We start from the raw sequence: 18,251 nt of genomic DNA, 5'->3' as shown, positions 1-18,251 counted from the left end.
AATAACCAAGAGAGGAGAAAGAGTGATGCCTGTGATCAATGAGTGCATTAAAACGTGTGCTAGTTGTGGATTGCAGAGATGGAAGAGGCTGAAGCAATCCCAGAACGGGCAGGAGAGGGATGTACTATACACCCCATTGTGCCATTCTCTTCTGGGAACTCATCTGCTCAAATACACTGTACAGCTGTAATTCTTCTTAAGATCACACAGCCTTCCCACCTTTCAAACTCCTAAACCCCATACCTGACAATATGCAGTTTTTTCCTTGGGAAAAGAAAGCCTGTCTTACTCCAAGAGAGCTTGATTTGACCTTAGCATAATGAAGGTCAAGGGGAGATGTGGCATTGTCTATAAATATATGTAGGAAGGGAGGGAAAGCTAATGCATAAGTCAACATCATCACCACAGGAACAGAGAGGTATAAACTTGGCCTGGAAATTAAAAGAAAGCTATTGATCATAAAAACAACTGGCTCAGGAAGAAATGTCTGAGTTGATAACAGGGATGAGACATAAAGCATTAATAATCTCACCGGCCACAGTGTGATAAGGGTAGGAAATTGCCCATTTTTATCAGCATTAGATCCTTTTGTCTGCCTTTTGCTCTTCAAATGAGCATTTCCCTGTTATTCCCTATAGTTACAGAACATAAAGCAGAAATTACTGTAAAAGGTACGTGCCCAGCCACTGGAAGGGAAATGAACTTTCATTATTTCAATGCCCTTAACAACACACTTTAATTGTTGTTCAGCCAGGCAGATGAACCAGATGATTGCTGTAGGGCTCTTCCAACTGGAATAGTTTGTTCTATCCTAGAAAATAAACAGGAGTGTTACAGAAATGAAAGGTTAAAAAGCCAACATTGCTTATGACTTGTGGTCATTCCCAAATATTTCAAGAACCAAATACTGAAGGGTTTTCTGGTTTGCCCCAGGAAATAAGCAATTTTTCTCTATAGTTAGCCAGATCTTTCAGGTCCAAGGAAAAAACACATGATAATTTCTGGGGTGTATGTATGGGAAATGACAGGGGAGTGGAGATGTGGTTTTTACTGGTAGCTCCCTGTGTAATAAGAAACAAACCCTTTACATTTCTCAGTCCTTAAACTGGAGAAAACGAAGCTTTCTTAATAGCAACATTTGTTTCTGTTAGCATAAACTGATAGTAAATATATAGATATTAAACTGTTTATTGCCAGTGAGCAACCAGAGAGAGGGTAGTTTTAGGGGTTGAAGGACCCCAGGTTGTTCTGTGCAGTTGATGCTCTCCAGAAGCACCATGTGGATTTCCAGGAAAGCAGCTACTGTCACACTATGGTGCTGTTACCACCCTTGGTCATTCCCAGTTTGCAGAGCTGTACTCTACCAGTCCATTCTGGCTGAGTGAGCCTGAAAGCAGAAGGTGAATGAAGTTGAAGAAAATATTTCTGAATTTCAGTATTGTTCTTTCCCAGATTTGCCTGTTGGTATTGTCACTGAGAAAGTCACAAGTGACCTGCAGTCTCTTGTGCTCCTTCTTTCTGCATTAAAAGCATTTTGGAGAAGGGTCATTCTGGCCAGTGCTCAAATACAGGCTGTTATGGAAGAAGAGATTATGGAAATGACACAGTTGGAGTCCAAGGTCCAGAACTGAATCATCTGCCAGTGGAAATGCTGGCCTGCCCTTGGGGCTGTGGGCAGCACAGGAGCAGAGCAGTGCCTCAGTGCTGTCACACCGTGCTGGGCTGTGAGCATGGTGAGCTTTGCCTGTGTTAGTGCACACAGATGTGTTGCACTCCAAGTGCTTGTAGCTCCCTTGGTGAGGGCTCTCAGACCCACACTGAGCAAAGGGAGTGCTTGTGCCCCCTCACAGGGCTGCTTTCTCTGCCAGGTATCCTCAGCTGAACCTCCCAGCTGTCTGCCTCAGACCCCCACATACCCTGGCAGAGGAGTGGCCTTTATCCGAAGGAGGATGGAATTAAAAAGACTAGACAGAACACTCCTTCAGGATGAAAGGCAAAGAGAGTTGTGTCCTCACTACTAGGAACAAATTCTGCCGATGGCATCTTTACCCTTAGGTGGGATTTAATCTCTGACTAACTCGTACCAAGTCTTTTCATGTCCCACCAGTGCAGCTGTATTTGAGGAGACTGGTCATGTCTGCCTCTGGAAGTGATGACTGCCATCTTCCTCCAGGAGCTGCTTGCCAAAGCTCCAGGGTGAAGAGAGTAAATCTCAGAGCCACCTCCACCTCTTTGCTCTAACTGATTTCCTGACAGATTTTGGGTTGCTCCAGGCACTGAGCTTGGCATGGTGTTTGCTGAGAGAGGCATCCTGCGGGTTCCTGGGCTGCAGGGAAATCGCTATCTGGGCAATTGAAACTGCTCAGTGTTTGCTGGGAGTCAAATGTCCAGCCAAGTGGGGAAGGTGCTGCCTGGGTGCTATTTATAGCCTGTGTAACAATATGTGCAGTTGGTATTATCTGATATAACAGAGCTGAACTGGAAGCCTGACGTTGGGAGTTTTGGTTTTGCCATTCTCTGCCTATGATTTGGATTTCTTGTCAAGATTCTGGTATATTTTGTAGCGTGAGGAAATGCAAACTCTCTATTCTGTCTGTTTGTCAAGACTGAGCCAAAATGCTGAACTGGTTATTTGCCAACAAAACATTCCTGTCTCCTGGTAAAAGCTTTCCTTGTACCCATGAGGAAAATGAACGATGGGGAAGCATTAGACACAGCAGATTGTGTAACAGAGACAAACTTTCATTAAGTTGCTTGATTTCATAAGTTGTCATTTGATGGTCTCACAGTTGGTTAGTTGCCAAAGTTAGGATTTTGCTTTGCTTTTTAAAATTATTATCCTTACTGAGGATTGTGGAGAATGCCAGAGTGCAAAGGGTTGATATTCTTATCTGGGAAAGAGGAAAGATTTATATGAGTAAATTTATTGAGGGTTAATACTAAACTAAGTTTAACATACTGTCAGGAACTCCAAAATGTAAGCATAGTAGGAGTATTTTGAGGAAAGGATGGGCTAGAGACTTTCTTTCCCTCTGAAAATAAAATCATGTCTACAGGAACACAGTCTGGGAGAGTTTATAGAGGAGGTTTGTAGGATGTGTGGAATAGACCTCAACCAAATAGTCTCATTTATGAAATAGAACTTATAGGATTAACATGTGGGTGTGTTTTCTTCCTCTGACAAATTGGGATTTAAGATTGTGTCCATTGAACACGTTCAGTTGCTCTCCTGTTATCTAGAAGCCCTATGCCTTTAGAGTCTAATAAATAAGTTTTAAAAAATTTAAATAATTTTAAGTAAAAATGAGGTGTAACTCCATAGCAAATCTGACCAAAAAGATCAGCTGTGATGGAAAGTAGTCTGCTTCTGATTCCTTTCAAATCCTGCTTGGTGCCCTGTTCAGACTCTGCTCAGTCAGTCGTGCTCTTGCTGAGGTGTGTAATTCTCCGCCTCTGCAAAACAAAATGAAATTACTTAATTGTGTATTATGTTCTAATCTAGTGGCTGCTGTAGGAGGACAGTCCGAGGCTGTGGAGCCTGCGGGGCGTTCAGAAACAGCCTGATCTAACAGAGACCGAGTTTTGTTGCTGCCATTTCTGATTTGAGGTGCAGAGCCAGACTGCAGAGCGCATATTTTTGTGCATAACTTGGAAGGAGAAGGGAAGGCTGGGGTAGTGGTTTGAGTTACAGGAGCAGGGTACACCCATGAGGGGTTATAAACACACTGTGGGGTTTTCTTTGGCGGCAGGGAAGCCTGAGGGTGTCAGCCTGCTCTGGGGAACTCAGGTGTTCCTGGCCATGCAAGGGCAGATTGGAGCATGGAGTAGCTGGGGTGCAGTGACAAATGACAGTGACCTCATCTGCAGGTGAGTCTGAGATGCTGCTCCTGGCTGGACTTTCCTTGTGAGGGGAAAGGGGGTGGCAGTTCTGGAGGCCTGGGTTTAAAATCCAATTTTTTAGGTGGGTGTGGTTTGGGTTTTTTCTTAATTTTATTTATTTATTTATTATTTTTTTTAAATTCTGAATGTATCTTTTATGTGGTAACTATACAGGCTAAGATTGCACCCATGGGTTATAGCATGATCCCAACCCTTCCTGAACTTGTTCTAGAAAAAAGCTTGGAATATGTTTTTTTAAAAGTTCAACAGTCTCTAAATGGTGGTTTGTGGGTTGGAGAAATCTTTACAGCTCTTTTATTCAAATGTCTATTTACTTAAATTTCTTGGCTCCCAAAACAGTCTTGCAAGATGTGTATAGGGCAGAAGATTCCAAAATTTTTAACTTCCTTTGCTTTCTGTAATCAGTCTTCCATAGAAAATGGTTATGCATTCACTAAACAATCTGTCAGCTGTTTGAACTGCTCTGTGAAGGGGATCTGTGATGCCATACCTAGCTGACTGTGTAAAAATGGTGAAATTAGGAATCTTCTAATCCTGTTTTCTCTCTCCCTTGTCGTCCACCACTTCCTTTCAGGAAGTGCCTGCCTCTTTTCCACACCCATTACAGCTGAGAGTTGGAAGCAGCACAAATAAAACTTGCTTTCCCATGTTCATATTTTACTGTCTGTAACTGGAATATTTGTTTTATGAGAGTCTGGATTTGCCAAACCACGGAGGGGTGAGCCCTGGAGTTGAAAGTCTAGGCATGGATCTGCTGTGATTAAAGTAAATGCTGGCACAAATGACCAGTCTTGGAGCTTGCTTCTGAAGGGCTAAATATTGGCAAAGATCTCTGAGTTCACCAAGTCCAACCTGTGACAGAACACCACCGTGTCACACAGATGATGGCACTCAGTGCCACATCCAGTCTTTCCTTAGACACCTCCAGGGATGGTGACTCCACCAGCTCCCTGGGCAGGCTGTTCCAGTGCCTGACCACCCTTTCATTGAGGAAATTCCTCCTGATGTCCAATCTGAACCTCCCCTGGCACAGCCTGAGACTGTGTTCTTGTCCTGTCACTTGTTCCCTGAGAGAAGAGACTGACCCCCACCTGGTACCCCCTCCTTTCAGGTGGGGGTGATAAGGTGATAAGGTGAGAGTGATAAGGTCATTTCTGAGCTTCCCTTCTCCAGGCTGAACAATCCCAGCTCCCTCAAGTGTTCCTCACAGGACTTGTGCTTCAGACCCTTCACGTTGTTCCAATCCCTGGCTAATCAGGTAATGAGAGGGAGAACTGAAACACATGAAGTGCATGTAAGAGAAAGCAAGCACTCACTACAGAGGGTGCTAGACCTTTTCATTTTTTGTATCTCTGAACCATTTTGCGTGCTCAATAAAGATTGGTAATTTTTATCCTCTTGTCACTTGTAGGTCCTATGGTTCTGTCTCTTTGTTCCTGTTGATTATCTTTTCCCCATTGTCATCACTTTTATGATCATTGCAGTCTATGTTTCAGTGCTAGGTTCTGGCAGATAGAAGCTTTCACCTTTAAAAATTTTTGCAAATGTATTCATGTGCGTTTCATTAGAGAATTTCTTCTATGACTTTTTTTTTAAATACAATTACAGGCTCTGTTTTCTCCCTGTGCCATGGAATGGTTTGGGGTGATCAGTGCATGGGCAGAATCTGGAGAGCTCAGGATTGGCTCACTGGGCTGCAGATGTTGTTATAGTGGGTTTGTAGCCTACAGTCCTAATGTTTAATTGGGGCAGAACAGGGTTCTCGTTCTCTAATGTTCAGTAAAGCTTTTTTCAAAAAAGCTGGGGTTTCTGGTGTTTCTTGTGGCATACACAGCATGTTGGCTTGGAAAAATGTATGGGTCCATGCCCTGTGTGGTGTCAAAAGCTGATATATCTTGCTGTGCTAAGGCAATCAATTTGTTTTATCCCCATTTGAATCAAAGAAATAAAGTTTTGTGAAGTTTCATTCTGGTGATTTTAGGAGTCTTTCTTTTGTTCTGTTTTTTAAATAGGCACTTTTCTAGGGTTATTAGATAGTGCTTGCAGAACTCTGGGGAAATCCAGCTTGTAAAACGGTGTGGGAACTAACTTTGGGATGCATTTCTATGTTGAAATGTAACATCAGGAACAGCTTCAAAGCACTTCAGATAAGGGAATTCAACTGTGTTGCTCTGTTACTTCGTGGTGTGAGAATGACACCTATCCAGGTGTCCTACTATTTTTCCCTTACCATTCTCTGAGGGGACAGCTACCTCTTCCTTGGTATAATTTCCTTTTTTTTTCTTTTTCTTACAAAGAAAAGCACTGATCTGTTTCTTGGTCTCTTTCCTTGTTAGTTTTCATTCAGTGTAGGGAGTGCTATGATCAAAGAGTTGTGTATGACAGCAGCAGCAAAGTATGTTTTTTGAGTTCTCATAGATAAAAGGCTGTGTTTTGTAGGTCAAATGCTTTCAGTAGCTGTGTTGTGGCATTGAAGAAGTGGTTAGTAATAAGCAACATACACCTTTTTCCTTCTGTACCTTGATGTGAATTTGGGAACCAAAATATTTTCTGTAACTGCTTCTGTATTTGTATGTTTCCATGTTCTTGTGTATAATTATCATTTCTTCTCAAGTCAGGGCTGTGTTGAGTTTTTCTTGACATGACAATTCTCTGAACTGTTTGTGTATGTGCTAAGAACAGGTTCTTGCATTTGCAGTCAATTTTGTATTTGGTTTCTCTTTCTCCTTCTTTTGGCCTAAGGGAGGGAGGGTAGACAGGAAAGAGGTGGAGACCCAAAAGACTCTCTCCCATGTGGTGGGCAGAAGTGACCAGATCAGGTTTAATAGGTGTATTAAACCAGCTTTTTGACAGTTTATTTGCTTGAGTCTTAAATGTTATGAGTGGGAACAGATCTAAACCCCTCTTAAAACAGGCTGCGGACAGTGCTGACGTGCCCCTTCTCCATCTGGTGTAAAAGGGAAGCTGCAAACAATGGCAACCACGCCTTTGTCCTCCTGCTTTCCCCTTCTTGCTCTGCATAATATGGAGCTAAAATAGTTGCCAGTTTTGGCTTTAGCATTTCTTGTCAAAATTGTCCTCTTTTTGCCATCTGTTCCACAGTCTTACCCCTGCCCTAAAGCTGCACTTTTTGGTACCTGTGATCACTTCAAGTCATGAACATATTGTAGGAAATCCATTTTTTCAGTTTTAGCTAAAAGAAATTAAATCTTGGAAATTAAAAAAGAGCTTTTATGTTTGTTGGAATAAAGATTTTTTTTGTGTGTGTGGCTTCCTAAAGAAGGGAGGCTTACAGGATTGAGCCATTTGTTCATCTGCTTTTCAGTTCATCCTTAATAACTTTTGAACAATTTCCTCCAGATTCAACGAGGAATGAGAGTCTCAAAGGTAATTGCTTTCCTACAAGAAAACTGGAGGCTGGGTGGAAGAGAGAGACAAAAATAGGTGTCCCCACTGTCTGTAGCATAAGCTTAACTCTAATCTGTGCTTAGGCTTTTGCTAGCCAAGTTGCAAGTGTGTCCTGGCTGCCGGGTACTGCAGTAATCTCGGAGTTTCCAGAACATGTTACTGAGTCTTGCTAAGGCACAAGCTACAGAGGGGCCAGGAAAGGGAGGCAAGGGCACAGGGAATGCTGCTGGAGAGGAGTTTTATGGTCATGGACCAGTTTGCTTTCCAATTCTATACAGTATTACCACTTCTTCTCCATGCCTGACCTCTCAGAGGTTTGTCTGTCAAGGGTGCATCCGTGGTGTTTGCCTGGCTGTGAAACAACTCAGGTGTAAGAAGCATTTACATTGTACTCAGAGAAACTCAGCATTCTCAAGTGCAGCTGGGCAGTTACTTTGGCAAATGTTTTGGTCACTCCTGGTTTAGGCTAGAGAGAGCAAGCTGTGAATGTAGATGGAATCAACTCAATCATTTCTGATGGGGAAAAAGAGATGGCTGAAGAATACATTCCCATAGTATTTTATTTTTTTCCCTGGCTCAAGTCATTGCTTGAATGAACACTTTCAACAAAATTAGGATGGAAATGTAGAGAGGGTGGTGTCTCATATAATGGGGGTTTATTTGCCTGAGATGTATAAGCCCTGCATTTGAACACTTGTAGAACTTCAATTTGTACAACCAAATCCATTATGTGTAGAATTTGCAAAATCTCCTCTTATCTCTTGCCTTTGGCAGAAGTAGGGCACTGGGCTTTCTTTCTTGTGCATGTATTTGATAAAATATTCATATTCCTGCATCTGTGGTGACTGTGGGAAGGAACCACCACCTGGAATTATTCACTGCCTGCATCTGTGTGTTTTCCATTGGTTTCTTTTGTCCTGGGCGAGCACTGGAGATCCTGAGGGTGCTTGGAGCCATGAGTCAGTGACAACCTCCTGCTATTATTGTAAATAGCAACGTGAACACTGCTCTTGCATGCGTTTTTCCACGGGCTTTGTCTTTCTCGCCCAACGCCGCAGCCAAGGAATTCGCAGAGCATCTGAGTCAGCAATCAGCTGCCTCGAGACAAAACACGCAGGATGCTGCAGGCTTGCAGAGCAGCCAGCGAGGCACACAAGTACCCTGGAAACCTGGCAAATCATTCTGGCCTGCCCTTGCTTTCCTCCTGTAATTTCCCTGTTCTCTGACGTGTTGCTCATGGGTTCCAAGGGCTCGGGGTGTTTACATCAGGAATGCAGAGTTCTAGGGAGTGACCTAATGTGGTGACTGAAGCCTCGGTGTTTCACCCGTGGGCATAACAGATTTCCCAGGCTGTGTGAAACGGGATTTTGGCAGAGCTGCCCTGCCCAGGTGCCCCTTGGAATATGCTGGCTCACATGACCTGCTTTCTTCAGGCTTGGCAAACCTCGGACACACTCTAAGTTCCTAGAGTGAAAGGAGGTTGGGTTTTAACTTTGGGGTCTTTGGGCAGTGCAAAACTAGTGCTGCTTCACTTCCATGGTGAAATCTACGGGAGAAGCAAGAGTAAGAAATGGTCCCTATGTATCAGTAGTGCAATATGGACCAGCAGACCAAAATTGTGACTCCACTTAATTTAGGTGGTGTAACTTCTATTGCTTTTTCTGAAGAAGTCTCAGTCATCCAAAGCACTGGTGTAAAGTGAGTGTTTGGGTGGTAGAGTGGGGGTGCAAGAAGTGGGGGGAATGTAAGAGTATTCAGCTTGGAGTGTCGTGCTGATTAATGAGGCATATGACTTTAGACTGTAGGTATTTTATTGTGTTTTTATAGCACAGAGACACTGAAATGACTCCTCCTGCTTTAGAGGTGTTTTGTTGGAGTGCATTATAATATTCTCCTTGAGAACAAAAGAGGAGACACAGGCCTTCAGTACCTGGTGGGACCAGAAGAGAGGTGGAGAGGGACTTTTTACAGGGACATGAATGATAGGACAAGGGGGAATGGCTTCAAACTGTTACAGGGCAGGTTTAGATTGGATAGTGGGAAGAAGTTCTTTAACGTGAGGATGGTTAGTCCCTGGCACAGGCTGCCCAGAGAAGCTGTGGATGTCCCATCCCTGGAAGTGCTCAGGACCAGGTTAGGTGGAGCTTTGAGTAACCTGGGATATTGGGAGGTGTCCCTGCCCGTGGCAGGGGCATCGGAACTCTGTGACCTTTAAGGTCCCTTCCAAACCAAACCACTTTAGGGTTCTGTGATTTAGGCCTCTGTAGCAGTGCAGTGGTTTCCCTCAGGAGCCAGCCTGGAGCATGTTTCCAGCTTGACAACAGTGAAGATAAGATGGAAAATAAGGAAAGCACTTCCAATTTGCTTGGTGAGCAGTGATATGGACATGGGCATCACTATCAGCCAGTTAGGAAAACAGCTTCATGGGTACTGAGTCCTCTGAGGCAGTTGTCTTAATAAAGTTAGAATTGCATTCTGCTCTATAACTCATTGTTGTACTTTGACTTCTATAGAAACTTTTCAAATAAAACTACCAGTCTGTAGCTGTATGTAAAGGTTTCCAGGTCTCCTTTGCTGTTTCTAAACATAAACAATAAATGCCATGTCAGGCTGAAAAGCAGGAGTGCCCAAATAAACCACTGGAGAGCTGTCATATGGGAGGGGAAGAGACATGAGCTGTAATGTTTGACTTGGCTTCCTGTCTGCTGGAAGCAGGAAAAGAGCTGGTGAGAATCTAACAAGTTTTATCCGAGTCCACATATTTCCCTTCTTACCTTAATACTCTTTGCAAAAAAACAAAGGGCAAAAAGCACCCAAAAACACTCAGAAGTGTTTTCACTTCCATAGTTTGTGCATATGTTCCCATGCTGTCTTGGTATCTGAAGGCAAACAGAGCTATTCTTTCTCAGCAAGCAGGGTGATCTAGTGTATGTACTTAGTACTATGTATAAAAGAAAGAAAAAGGTTTATTCTATACAAGAGAGAGAGAGAGGAAAAGAAGATATCTGTTCTTCAAACAAAATCTCTTACTTTGATCCAAACAATTAATTCTGTAAGTCTCCAGGCTGCTTCCGAGGGATCCCAGAAATGAGCAGCAGAGCTCATGATCCGCCCCAGCAGATGGAAGGAGAACCCAGCTACCACTTAAAATTTCATGTGGACCTGCATGTCAAAAGAAGCTGAAAACCACAGAATAGAGGAATTAGTATGAGAATCTTAAAAGGATCATGCACCAGATCATTTCACTCTTAAGCTGCTCATTTACTGACAGGAGTATATGTATAGGCTTTAGGTAAGGGAAATGTTTATACTGCTTGATGCAACACAGACTTCCTTTTTTCAGTCTTGACATATTTTCCTAAGAAATGGATTGCTATTAGCAGGTTTAACTTATTTTTAAGATTGCAGTAGCCATCACTCTAAAAAACCAGTCCTGGCAAGGACTCTGTATCAGCTTGTGCTGTGCCATCCTCTCTCATCTCTGTTTATCATGACCAAAGACACATGTCTTTTTAGAATGATGGCACCAAAGCTTATTTCACTGATGGAGTACCAACTGTTGAGGTGCTTTGTGGCACTGGTGTTTTGAAGACCAGCCCCTAACCATTGCTGTGGTGTTACACAGTCACTGACACGGTGGGTTTGCCTGTTCTGTTTTACAACCTCTGCCCTCTTCCAGGTGTAACATCTGCCTGTTTACTTGCAACTTCTCTGCTCTTCATGCAGAATGAGTTTTGGTAAAAGTTTGGAGGCACTGGCTCAGGTTAAAGCATTTTGTGATTTAACAGAGATGTGCCACTGTCTGCAGTGAGGCTCAGTAAACTCTGGAAGCCTCTGCTTCAGCAAAGTAGAAATCCTTGGGATGTCAATCAGCTGAGGACTGACTGGGAATCTGCGCTCTCCGTTCAGCAGGCTTAGACTAAATTTTGGAACAAAAAAGAAAGAGCAAGTTGAGTTACACTTTCTTCTTTTTATTTTACAGGTTAATAATGCTTGTAAGGCAGAGGTGAAAGTGGCTCAGCAGAACAACATCGGGAAATCTGGCAGACTGGAAGAGCACAGCTGCCCCCCTGGGCAGCTGCCACGTGTGAAGCATGGAGGAAAGCAAAAACGAGAAGGTGAACCAGGCTCACGTTCTCTTCGACAGATTTGTCCAGGCTTCCACCTGCAAGGGGACTCTCAAGGCTTTCCAGGAGCTCTGTGACTACCTAGAACTGAAGCCCAAGGACTATCGTTCCTTCTATCACAAGCTCAAGTCCAAGCTCAATTACTGGAAAGCCAAAGCCTTGTGGGCCAAATTGGATAAGAGAGGCAGCCACAAGGACTACAAGAAGGGGAAAGCATGCGCCAACACGAAGGTAAGAGCTCCAGTCACCATGGCCCAGGCAGCTATTGCCCAGTCCCTCTGGAATACACAGGAAAAAGGATGTTGAAGGAGGTTGCCCGGTGTCACTGTAAGCCCAGGGAAGTTTCAGCAGTGTTGTCACAATTTTAGCATTTGATCAGCAATCAGAAATTCCTTTTGTCACCACCAGACGTGACTGCCCACCTGAATGTTTGTATTTTACTCAGGAGAAGCAGCCAGCCAGTTCTTCCATTGTAAGTTTTTATGGCATCAATTCTATAGATAGATGGCTTGGAACATCTTAATTGGTAAACCTTTCATCTTGGCTGACTCCTTTTTGCATTTTTACAGTAACAGGAATGTGTGCTGTTGGAGTCTAGGATATGAAATATTCATGTTTGGAAATTTCCAGTTTTAAGTTGAAAATTCTCATGACTCTGTCAAGAGAACAGAACTTTTCTGCCAATTTGGCAAAACAGACTGTTTCCCATTATTTAGAAAGTGATAATTTATATTCTAGGTTCAAAGAAAAATAATATGCTGTGGAAACTCATACCAATTCTTTTTACAAGTTTGGTATGTGTGGTATGTACTGCAGGAATTCCTGCTTTTACACACACACACACATGCAGAGCATTCTGCTTTTTTTTAACCTGAATTATTGTGAGCTGGCATTTATGTGCTGCACCCCTTGCACAGTGCAGTTTGAAAGCAGTTCTTTATATCATTTATTGAAATCTGAATAGAATAGGTTGGTTTTGTAAATAATCAAGCACTCTTCTCAAAAAAGGCAAATAGTGCAGAATAGGATAAATTAGAACAGGATTCTGTCCTCCTTCATTGAGGACAATAGATGCTGGTCTTTGTCTTGAATAGCCACCTTTGAGAAAAGGAAATACTTTAACTGGAGGAATTTGTGATTAATTCCTCAATATAGAGTCGAGGGACAAATACATCTTGTTTAGAGAATGTCATTTCAGATCTGTGGAGTTATATTTTCCCCAGCTGAATATTAGAAAGTTATGTTAGTTTCTTAATGGTTTATCTTTTTTCACTTTCCAATGGCCATTTTCATATATGGATGGAGGCTTTTATAATGAATTACTGTAGTAACACTTGATAAATTGAAAATCAAACAGTTGGGCACTGCTGGTAGTCACACCCCCAAATCCAACCACTGTTAAAATTTACATTTTTCAAGTAACAGAAGAAAGGAAGGATTTATCAGAAGATAAATGTAGTAGATTTTGTGTATGCTTAGGAATAAGCCTTCCAGGCACTATGAACATTGTGGAGAACAAATCTAAATTTTCTGCACAACTGATTGCCCTGTGCATTCATTAGAGTCAGGAATTGCTCTTAATTTGAATGAAATCTGATGGGTTGAACTGAGCTGTGGTCTGTGAAATGGAGATGGGTGGTTTATGTCTTTATGGCAGAGATGGAGGGAGCAAGATGTAGAGGGTTTTAATTTATTTGAGTAATAGGCTGTAAGAGTGATTGTTGCATCTAGGCTCTGACTGTATTTGTTAACACTGTGGAAAAAGTTGGTTCAATAATAGAGATGAAACATTGAAGAAGGGATTTAATGGGTGGAGAAGTGGATAGTGCTTCACTGTGAGAGCATACTAAAAACCAGATGTGAGTGGAGGGTGACATCCAGCTATGACAAACACCCAGAAAATCAAATGTGACATTTGTATTGACAAGAGGCTGTGAGATGAGTTTAGAAGGACATTAGAACTCCACTTGGTTGTACTGGGCTTGAATTAACAGCTAGGCAGCCACAAAGAAATGTCAGAAAGGCAGAGATTTTAGCTTGGCCAGACTCCTGAGTTGGAGAAGTTTTGTGAATTGACAGCACCAACAAAACTGATTAAACCAGTGTCTGTGAATGAGGTGGTGCAAAGAGAGTTTATGGAGGAAGCTCACATATGAGGTCATGGGTGAAGCCCCCTGGGAAGTTGGCAGTGAGAGGAATGAGAGTCCTTCACATGCTGCTCTGGAAGAACAACTGGAGACCCAGCGGAGTACTGAGGTTCAAAAGTCATCAGAAAAGGGTGTGCTTCAAATAAATACATGTAACCAAGTGTCTTTAAAACATCTCTTCAAGTACAGTTATAAAGTGGATAAAAGGAGTAAAGCATCCAGGGAGAGATGTTTGACTAGAAGAGACTGGTAGGGATTTTGTATCATCCAAAAGCTTAACTTATTTCATGCACCAAAGCCGAGTTAAAGACAGTGGGAATGGAATTGGAGACTGGGATCAAGAGAGTGACTGTAGAAGTGGCATGTGGTGAGATAAACAGAGGCTCATGAGGTCCTGTGGGTCTGTCCCTCATTGAGTGATGAGACAGAAACCCCAGAACCTGCTGGTGTTGGTGTGAAGGACCACGGTGGTGGGAGTGCTTTACAATAGAATAGTTTTCTATTAATTTCTTGTTTCCTATCCAAATAGTATCTGCCATGAAAATGTTTAAATGTAGTTCCTAAGAGATAATCATAACTGTTCAAAGCAGAGGCCCTTTGAGAATGGAATCATGTCTGATTTGATGTTTCCTAACTCACTTAGCTTTATATTCCTAATGTTTAATGTAATTTGCAAACTGCTGATTAAAAGGTACAGAAATTTAAGTGGGCATGTGGAGATGATAGAATTTAAAATAAAGATTAGGGTTTTATCCATGTCATAACAGAAGTAATTTCTTTATGAAGCTTGGCTTCTGTACACTTGAACATAAAGCATTTCTGAAGTTCTCATACTTTGTAGGATATCTCTTAATTGCCCATTTGAAAATTGTTCAGGGATGAGGTGCTGTGCCTGGAGCTGGGCAGTTTGTGCACATGGCCAGCATCCAGGCTAACCAGAATTCAGATAATCAGAGTTCATGAAAGCATCTTGGACGTGATGGGTTGTTCAAATGTAAATAGTTACAAATGGTGCTCTCTCTTCATTGGTTATGCAGAGAATACAGCATTTCAGTTTGCATTTGATGTTCCATTACCATGGCATTGTTACTGGAAACTTAATATAATCTGTCTGAAAGATCTTGAGCAAGAAGTGTTTTTGAGGGCTGAGACAGGCTCGGTGCAGGGAGTTGCAGCAATTGCTTGGAGTCACTGAGGGGAAAGGGAACAAGGAATTACAGTAGCTGCCTTTATTTGGCTGTACTTGGCATGTCAGGGAGTTACTGCTGACTGAGAGGATCAGGAGGTGGGTTTTTATGAGATGTCTGAAACTGGAAGAAGCATCAGAGGTGGAAAATAATCTTTCCTATTTTTAGTTGTGCCTGGAATTTATGTTTTATAACAACATTATTTAATGTTTTTGCGATGGTATTAAAAAAAGGCAACTTTAACTGTAAATCACTTACCTGAATATTTTAGATTGAGAACATCTAGAATAAACATCCTACTATGAGGGCAGGGAGGAAGGACAGAGAGGAAAAAAACCTTTTAAATTCTTGTGACAAAATTGCAGGCAACTATTGCATGAACCCCGAGTTTGGATAGTCTGATTTTAGTACAATTCCTTTGCTGTTGTGTACTCCATCGTAAATATTGTATATGTGGATATCTGTCAAAGAATGAAAGTCACCCAGTTCAGTGTGTTCTTGCTGCTTATTAAAATCCAGGCTCTTTGAAGATTGTAATTGTCAGCCAAGCAAAATTATTACCTGGATGAGTATGATATGCTGAGCTAATTTTCTGTAAAGTTTAAAAGAAAAAAAAAAAGGCAAGGTGGTTTTGGGAGTTACACTTACATACAAAGAAAGCAATATTAAACTGGAAGAATATAGTAGATCCTAATTGAGGATCCCTTATAGCAAATTACAGGATGGACACCTGTTCAATATACAGTTTTATTTAGGTATTTATTAGCTCAGAGGTCGGGTGTGCCTTTTGTCCTAAATGCTTTCAGGTTCCTGGAGCCACTAAAGCAGCAGTGGTGTTTTTATTCCCTTCCCTTTCTCTAGACTTGGATCTCTGCCCTGAGATTTATGTGACTTACCTTACTCAGAAGTCTTACATGGAATTTGTATGTCAATAGCTATGTCATCACTGCTGTAACTTGTGCTGGTTTTCCATCATTCAGGCTTCACCTTTGCAGTTTCACGGTGCTTGCAGAGTTTGTGCCCCAGTGAATAAGTGGTGAGGATGTGGCAGCCTGTAAAAATAGATGGGGATGATCACTGAACACAGAGTTTTGCTTCTTGGGATTGGTTGCTTATCAGAACACTGCTGATGATTCAATTTTGGCATACTTGAGAATTTCTCAAAGAGCTTTCTTGTGAAGCCATAAGGATCTGGAAGAGAATCACATGGCAGCAGCAGCAGCCACCTCTGTAACAAGGTCTTTGTTGCGTGTCTCTGGTTTACTCGGTGCAAATCAAAGTGCAATAATGATACGACAAAATGGACTGTGTACTGTATTTATGTGACTGCACATACCAACACTTTCTCTCTGGACCTCTGTTTCTGTGGGTGAGAAGTGTCTCCTGACTATCTTGGCTTTTTAATCTGAAAGTATTTTGCTGTATCATTCTGTTCTCAGAAGGTACTTCAGCTTCAGACACGCACGTATTTTACATTCTCGAGTTGTTTATTAGCATCTGATGGTGTTTGTGAGTAGAGTGGAAAAAGATAAGAGAAGGTGAAAGAGCTTTCATATGACAAAGGTTAGGTTGGAGAAAAGATCTGTCTGGTCACACAGAGGTTGTGTTTACGTGATGTTTACTTCTCTGAAGTCTCCTTTGCTGCAGGAGTAGAAGCAATAAAGTACCAACAAAGGCATAAGTTAGAGTGCTCTGACTTGGCTACTGTGTTATTCTGTTATTCTAAATGATGGTGTTTATAAAAACATTAGTGCCTTGTGTTTATCTGCTGTAGCTGTTGCAATGCTACTGAAGATAGTCTTAAGAAAGGCCAGCTCAGGGTTTGGAAGATGAGAGGAAAACTTGTCATTGGTTTTGGTTTTGTTTTTTGAGGGTTGTTTTGGTTATTTGTTTTGATTTTTTTTGTTTAAGAAAAAAAAATGTAATGTAGGAGGGAGAAGCCTTCAGAAATATTGCTGTTCTCCAGGTGGTTATAGAGCTTGGAGGGTATGATTTGACAGCTCTTCTTAGAGCAGTGGTTGCAAGCACACGGTTCTACTTGCCTGCTCCCTGAATCTTTTCACTGCTCTGCAATATACTTTATTTTCAAGTTATGGTTACTGCTTTAACCACATCAGTGGCAGAACTTGGCAGGTAGAAATAGAAGGACTGATGTGAAATTTCAGCTAATGTTTCAGACAAAGAGCATTTATTCCTGAGTGGGGTGCTGGGAAGCTGCTCAGAAATGCCCATGTCCTCCAAGGACTCTCCGTTACTGGTGCCGGTTGTTTTGCAGTGTCTGATAATTGGGGCTGGACCCTGTGGCCTTCGCACAGCCATCGACCTGTCGTTCCTGGGAGCCAAGGTGGTGGTCATCGAGAAGAGGGACGCCTTCTCCCGCAACAACGTGCTGCACCTCTGGCCCTTCACCATCCACGACCTCCGGGGCCTCGGCGCCAAGAAATTCTACGGCAAATTCTGTGCAGGATCCATAGACCACATCAGTGAGTACAGCCAGGGCTGCTGCACACGGGGCTGCTCCTTCCTGGGGGGAAGGTGAGGCTGTGGGTAATGAGAATTCAGCCCACACCAGCCCCTGCTCTCAAGCTGTTTTGGGACACATCAGCGTTACCTTTGCATCGTGCATTCTGGGCTCGTCACGAGATTAAAACATGCAGTGTTTATCTGTCATCTCTTAGACATTCCTGAGGCATAGCTTCTTCCTACACTGAAAAGCACACTTAAAGCTCAAACCCTTTTTTCTTTTTAATGGATTTTTTTTCTATTTTTTGCTGCAGCTGCCACATTATTCTGTTTCTCTTGAGCAACTTGTAAAGAAAAATTAGTGCATGTGTTTGAACATTCTTGTGAATTTCAGTCTGGAGAAAGGAGGGAATGGTTTTGGCTTTGTTAATTTTCAGAAGAGTGATGAAAACACGTTTTGATTAAATAGATGTTTGTGTGTTACATTTGAGAATAATCTTGATGATTTTTAAATTGTTAAATCAGTCTCCTTTGAAAGCTGAATGCTTTGGTGGAGCTAGGAGTTATTTTTCCTTTTTTTTTCTTCCCCAAAATTGACTGTAGATGACACAGCCAGGTGTTGCACACCAGCCTGTGTTCTCTTTTTTTTTTTTAATTTGGCAACACATGGTAAAAATGGAAGATCTTCATAACTTCCATCTGGCAGATTGCTTTTTCCTTCTAATTTCTTTTCATTTTTATTCTTCCAGTCTTCATGCACTTTGTCTTTTTTTGTGTATCAGCATAGCTAAAATCTAGTGTTTTAGTGAAGGATTTTTTCATTTCAGTATCTGAAATACAACAGTAAGGTGTTTTCCTTCAAATTAATTGAGTTTGCACACTGTAATTTTCATTCTCCTTGCCGAAGTTACCTGAAGAGCAAAGAGGTGGTGAGGAGCTTGCTATGCCCTCAGTAACCCAGAGGTGTTGGGATGGAGGTGCAGGTCAGTATTACAGCCAGGCTAATCCAGTGCCTCTTT

At 42.1% G+C, this 18,251-nt stretch overlaps 1 protein-coding gene across 12 annotated transcripts in view; it reads left to right on the top strand.

The window, feature by feature from the left end:
* Positions 1-18,251, top strand: part of MICAL3 (microtubule associated monooxygenase, calponin and LIM domain containing 3) — a 167,904-nt gene that overhangs the window by 55,095 nt on the left and 94,558 nt on the right. For all 12 annotated transcript variants that reach the window (XM_063395117.1, XM_063395127.1, XM_063395126.1 and 9 more), the window contains exons 2-3: positions 11,291-11,666; positions 17,045-17,252. In XM_063395117.1, coding sequence (XP_063251187.1) covers positions 11,403-11,666; positions 17,045-17,252 — 472 coding nt within the window. In that variant the 5' untranslated portion in view covers positions 11,291-11,402. The remainder of the gene's footprint in view (positions 1-11,290; positions 11,667-17,044; positions 17,253-18,251) is intronic.

Source organism: Prinia subflava, chromosome 4, assembly GCF_021018805.1.
Source record: "Prinia subflava isolate CZ2003 ecotype Zambia chromosome 4, Cam_Psub_1.2, whole genome shotgun sequence".
In the NCBI taxonomy this organism is placed as follows: domain Eukaryota; kingdom Metazoa; phylum Chordata; class Aves; order Passeriformes; family Cisticolidae; genus Prinia; species Prinia subflava.
Note: the sequence above shows the minus strand (reverse complement) of the source record. Positions and strands in the feature narration are given on the sequence as shown.